The sequence below is a fragment of the Cucurbita pepo genome, chromosome LG14, assembly GCF_002806865.2.
Source record: "Cucurbita pepo subsp. pepo cultivar mu-cu-16 chromosome LG14, ASM280686v2, whole genome shotgun sequence".
Lineage (NCBI taxonomy): Eukaryota > Viridiplantae > Streptophyta > Magnoliopsida > Cucurbitales > Cucurbitaceae > Cucurbita > Cucurbita pepo.
This window is the reverse complement of record NC_036651.1, coordinates 2,257,430-2,263,398: the sequence shown is the minus strand read 5'-3', so window position 1 is coordinate 2,263,398 and position 5,969 is coordinate 2,257,430. Positions and strand designations below refer to the sequence as shown.

Sequence of the window (5,969 nt, the reverse complement as noted above, 5' to 3'; positions counted from 1 at the left end):
ATGGGCCCATAATGAAAAAGGCCGAAGGGCCCACTGACAGAAAGCTCCCCGATTGGCAGAAGCTCTGAGGGATCTCCGCTCTACTGCAACGATGGAAGCACGATGGCGATCGAAGATGAGGATCGCCATAGTCCACCCAGACCTCGGCATAGGTAACAGCGTCAGTTTTATTTTTCTTTCAACTGATTCAATTGCTAAATTTCGATCAAACTCTCTCTTTTTCATGATTTGTTGCTTAATTCTCTGTATTATATCGAATCGATTGGTTGATTCAATTGTAGACGCTGCTGTTGAACTTGTTCGCATTGACACAATGTCCATATTTTTAATCTCACCATTGACGAAAATCGGAGGTTTGAGGAGACTATTATGGTGTGCTTCCCTGCTTTTTCTTCAATGGATTAGCTATTGAAATAGTATATGTATCTTTCCTCTGACGAAAAGAGTTTTATGCAGTTTCAAAAATGGTAAAGTAGAAAGAACATATTCTTGTTTCTTTAGACTTAAGATGACNGTCGTAAATAGTATATATATCTTTCCTCTGACGAAAAGAGTTTTATGTAGTTTCAAAAATGGTAAAGTAGAAAGAACATATTCTTGTTTCTTTGAACTTAAGATGACTTCTAAAGGTATCTTCTAAAGCTTGAACGTTGCAGAATGAGACATTTGTTTTAGATAGATGAGGCTCTGATATAGGAAAAACTTGTCCATGTATCAACTCCTTTGCTATGTAAAGGAGATACTTCTATCTGAGAAATTTTAACGGCCCCATTTTGCTTTAGTGATTGGTTCTATACTCAATGTAACGGCCCACCGCCAGTAGATATTGTCTGCTTCGCCCGTTACGCATCTCTGTCAACCTCAGAGGTTTTCACACCCTTATAAGGAATGCTTCGTTTTCCTCTCTAACCAACGTGGGATCTCACAATCCACCCCACTTGAGGGCCAGTATCCTCGCTAGCATACCGCCCGGTGTTTGGTTCTAATTCCCTTTGTAACAGCCCAAATCCATTGCTAATAGATATTACCCGTTTTGGCCCGTTATGCATCATCGTCAATCTCACGGTTTTAAGACGCGTCTATTAGGGAGAGGTTTTCATGCCTTATAAGGAATGCTTCGTTCTCCTCTCCATACCCATAGGCTTAGTTGAAGAACTGAAAACTGGTATGGTTTCGGACAGTTAATTCTACTTCCTTCAATTCTTATCTTTATTCATTATTACATTCATTCATAATCCTCTTCGATGTTTAGACTCATCACTTGCTGTTCTTTATCATGCAGTCAATGTAAATCCGTTTGATGAGCCCCATTCTTGTAAGTAACAGACATGTTTGTATATCTCTTGTTCCTTTGAGTTGAAAAGCCTTTTATTGTGATCTACAGTATGTAAACATACTTTCTTTTTCATTAAAAATTATTGTTATTATTCTTTTACTTATTAAGTAATTCTCTGTTATATTCTTTTCAATTCTTATTAATTCATTTACATTGAATTAGGTATTTCAGCCTTTGCCAAGCTTGGCACAGTTGAAGGAGGCATTCTTCAAGATTACAATGTAGCTCATGTTTCCTTAGTCATTGTTGGCGAGTCTCAACCATTTTCCCTGTCACCGTTCAAGTTAAATACTCTTAAAAGCACTTCAAGACAAGTAAGTAACGTGATCATGTCGTAAGAGATATAGGAAAATTTTGGGACCTATCATGTGCCAAATCTAAATTTCAAATCCTAAACATGTAGCGTTACGATCTTGACCATAGTTATTAAATATTACAACATTCACTTGGATAATGATATCAAATTCTCATGAATTTTATTCAATCTCAAGTAGACACGTCTTTGAGAACATTATCGTTTTTGCAAGAACATTATCTTTATATGAACACAACGACATGTCTTATCTGTTTAAAATCATTTAAAATTGTACAACTATAGGTGCATCTAATCAAAATTAACACTTATTGATTTATGAAACTTTTCCTACACCAATAATTAACTCGTATATTTGTTTTAAACACTATGATCTTACCAAATTCATTCACATGAAAATAATTCAAATATACGACACCTGAATAATCATCAAGTATTCGTTTTCTAGTTCATCGTCTACAATGATTGCCAATTTATTTTTTTATTACTGTTGAGGCATCTTACCTTATGTGGCGCATATCAACCAATCCAGATTGATTTAGCATATTTCTATATATAATTGGTTAAAGATTTTAGTTTGTAAAGGGAAAAAATTGATAATCTGACTGAAACACCAAAGGGATACGGCTGCTTCTCAAATTCTTCAAAACTTTCCTTCGGCTGAAACAAAGCCCTGCTTACTGTATTATCTTTTTGTTTCCTTTGGCTGATATAGTCTTTATAAGACCCTCAAAGAACTCCTTTGTTTGAATGCAGGCAAAATAGAGTTGATGAAAATGAGCACTGAAGGGAGCAAAATTGATACCCATAGTGTTCTTCCTGACAAGTACAGAGCTAACTTGCATTTGGAGGATCCCACTGTTCAATGGAGGTATGGGAAGCCTCCCACTTATGAAAGTGCTAACCAGCTCTTTGAAGAGGGCCGAACCAAGGTTTTTTTTTTCCCCTCCTCTTTCGTACAAAGAAAACTTTCTTCTCTTTCAAATCTTGTATGTAATTTAAGCTGTTTTTGTTTATGATTAGGTGTGGCCAAAAGGATCTCTGGAANGAGAATGATATCAAATTCTCATGAATTTTATTCAATCCCAAGTAGACACGTCTTTGAGAACATTGTCGTTATTGCAAGAACATTATCTTTATATGAACACAAGTACATGTCTTATCTGTTTAAAATCATTTAAAATTGTACAACTATAGGTGCATCTAATCAAAATTAGCACTTATTGATTTTTGAAACTTTTCCTACAACAATAATTAACTCGTATATTTGTTTTAAACACTATGATCTTACCAAATTCATTCACATGAAAATAATTCAAATATACGACACCTGATAATCATCAAGTATTCGTTTTCTAGTTCATCGTCTACCATGATCGCCAATTTATTTTTTTATTACTGTTGAGGCATCTTACCTTATGTGGCGCATATCAACCAATCCAGATTGATTTAGCATATTTCTATATATAATTGGTTAAAGATTTTAGTTTGTAAAGGGAAAAAATTGATAATCTGACTGAAACACCAAAGGGATACGGCTGCTTCTCAAATTCTTCAAAACTTTCCTTCGGCTGAAACAAAGCCCTGCTTACTGTATTATCTTTTTGTTTCCTTTGGCTGATATAGTCTTTATAAGACCCTCAAAGAACTCCTTTGTTTGAATGCAGGCAAAATAGAGTTGATGAAAATGAGCACTGAAGGGAGCAAAATTGATACCCATAGTGTTCTTCCTGACAAGTACAGAGCTAACTTGCATTTGGAGGATCCCACTGTTCAATGGAGGTATGGGAAGCCTCCCACTTATGAAAGTGCTAACCAGCTCTTTGAAGAGGGCCGAACCAAGGTTTTTTTTTTCCCCTCCTCTTTCGTACAAAGAAAACTTTCTTCTCTTTCAAATCTTGTATGTAATTTAAGCTGTTTTTGTTTATGATTAGGTGTGGCCAAAAGGATCTCTGGAAGAAACAGTGCAAAATGCTGTGAAATCATGGCAAGTGGAGATTAACAACAAGGCTAGATTACAAGATTTCAAGACCATAAACCCTGAAAAATTCAAGTTTTTTGTCAATGGTAAACAGTGTTTTTTGATGAAGGATTTGTCCACTGGAATGATTAGGTTAAAACTGAGTACTAATAACAAAGTTTATCCTAAATTGATACCACAAAATTTACCCTTTTGATATGTAGGAAGAGAGGGGCTGTCAGGAGAAGATGTGCTGGGGGACGGAACCTTCAATGCCATGCTGAAGAGTTCTCTACCAGATGAGTATAAGTTTTACAAAGCAGAGGACGAGACACATGAATCTGCTCATAATGACTTCAAAACATGTTTTCCAAGAGGGTTTGCATGGGAAGTCATAGAGGTTTATTCTCCTCCTCCTTTGATTGCCTACAAGTTTAGGCATTGGGGTTTCTTTGAAGGTCCTTACAAAGACCATTCCCCTACTGGTGAAATGGTTCAATTCTACGGCATGGGAACTCTCAAGGTAACGTCGCGATTCAATAACGCCCTTTCTTATCAAACATATCCATATTTAACACCACGATAAAAAATGTTCGTGTCGACTAATCTGAATCATGAAATAATGACTTATAAGAACATTTAAANGCCACGATAAAAAATGTTCGTGTCAACTAATCTGAATCATGAAATAATGACTTATAAGAACATTTAAAAAAATTATTATGTAATGATGATATTTGTGCAGGTAGATTCATCGATGAAGGTTGAAGAAGTTCATGTTTACTTTGATCCAACAGAGCTATTTGGAGGTCTTTTAAAGGGCAAAAGAACAGCTTCTGAATCAAAAACTGCAGATTCATCTGCCTCTGCCTGCCCACTCTTCAATCTTCAGAAGTAGTTCCAAAAACAAAAATGTTGGTCTAAGTTTCAATAATAAATCCCATGTATTCAATAATCTCTGCATAAATAGATAATTTACGGGTTTCGTTAGTGATTTCGAGAGGTTTCTAAGTCTGAATTTAATAATTACTTGGATCTTTAAGTTCGAGTTTGTCGAGTCTGAGTATGTCAAATCTGTGTTGAGTTCGAATTGTGTTAAATCTGTATTCGTATTGTACAAAAAATAAAGTGAGTTTGCTAAATCTATGTTACGTGTTTGAATATTAATTTGTTAAAATAACACGTTGTAAATAAGATATTGTCCTTTTTTGACTTTCCTTTCCGGGCTTTTCCTCGAAGTTTTAAAATGTGCCAAGAGATTTCTACACCCTTATTAAGAATGATTCATTCCCCTCTTCAACTGATATGAGATTTCACCGCATAGAAGTATTGTATATGTCTTGTCTTACTAAACCATGATTTTATGTGGGACTTCATGCATGTTGTGTGTGCATCGAGCAATGATTACTTCTCCTCATATATTGTATAGATGTCCTATTTCTTCTCATTGTTCGACTGCGTGAGTGCACAAGCCCACATCCTATAGGGTAATCACCTAGTAGGTCCACGCGCATGTGCGTAGACCGTGAATAGAGAAGTATTATATGCATCCAAACCCACCATTAACAGTGAGTTCACTTATTAACTATTTTTCGAATAAAGGTAAGAAACTCATGCACAAATGATGACATCGGTTGAATTGTTGACGACACTCATCGACAACTTTTCGGCATTTTAGTTATATTTTTAAATCAATTCACTGATTAACAATTTAGAATTTTGATTGATAAAAATTATTAATTTCAAAATGTTACTTCAACCAAAAAATTTAATTACATAAATTTCACTTAATTTACTATTAATTAGTTAATTAATTAATAGTTTTATTTAATTTTTAGAGTAGGTTAATAAATAAATAAATAAATAAATAAATAAATAAATAAATAATAATTAATGTAATTTCACTCGATATCTTTATAGTTGAATTATGATGAGATCGTACAATTTTATTAACTTATTCAATGTATTCCCGATTTTCGGTCCTGTTTCACTAGCGAGAAGAAATATCTCTCCCCTCTTTCCTCATTCCGTGTTTAAACTTGGATTCTCCACTTCAACCAGGATGGGTCTCTAAGTTCCCGATGTTAAATGAACATATCTAATTTTGATTTTATAGTAGATCGAATCACTTTTCTCTAAACATAATTGATTTGGTTCGGATCTTCGATCCATAAAATTGGATCGCCCGAACAACCTAGCTCACCGTGACAATATAAGATCGTTAACTCAATATTCATTCTCATCTTAAACTCAGTTTAAACCTCAGAACAAAGATTGTCCTATAAAAGGCCCATAACTTGGCTACTCAGTTCATCATCACAGCTTGGCCAATTTGGTTGAAGCAAATGGAATCCATAAAC

At 34.8% G+C, this 5,969-nt stretch overlaps 2 protein-coding genes across 4 annotated transcripts; both read left to right on the top strand.

Moving 5' to 3' along the window:
- On the top strand, positions 1–1,837 carry LOC111810333. Of its 2 annotated transcripts, XM_023697040.1 has the most exons (4): positions 1–152; positions 282–353; positions 1,283–1,315; positions 1,499–1,837. In XM_023697040.1, exons 1-4 carry the CDS (start codon positions 92–94, stop codon positions 1,672–1,674), a joined length of 342 nt encoding a protein of 113 aa, XP_023552808.1. In that variant the 5' UTR covers positions 1–91; the 3' UTR covers positions 1,675–1,837. The 2 variants fall into 2 exon arrangements, 1 of the variants encoding a protein (XP_023552808.1); XR_002817395.1 differs by lacking the exon at positions 1–152 and having other exon boundaries at positions 255–372; positions 1,499–1,619.
- Positions 1,838–2,389: 552 nt separating this feature from the next.
- LOC111810332 (pathogen-related protein-like) lies at positions 2,390–4,755 on the top strand. Of its 2 annotated transcripts, none has more exons than XM_023697039.1 (4): positions 2,390–2,581; positions 3,584–3,716; positions 3,834–4,132; positions 4,355–4,755. In XM_023697039.1, exons 1-4 carry the CDS (start codon positions 2,420–2,422, stop codon positions 4,505–4,507), a joined length of 747 nt encoding a protein of 248 aa, XP_023552807.1. In that variant the 5' UTR covers positions 2,390–2,419; the 3' UTR covers positions 4,508–4,755. The 2 variants fall into 2 exon arrangements, with proteins under 2 accessions (XP_023552807.1, XP_023552806.1); XM_023697038.1 differs by lacking the exon at positions 2,390–2,581 and adding an exon at positions 3,297–3,492.
- The last annotated feature ends 1,214 nt before the right edge of the window (positions 4,756–5,969 follow it).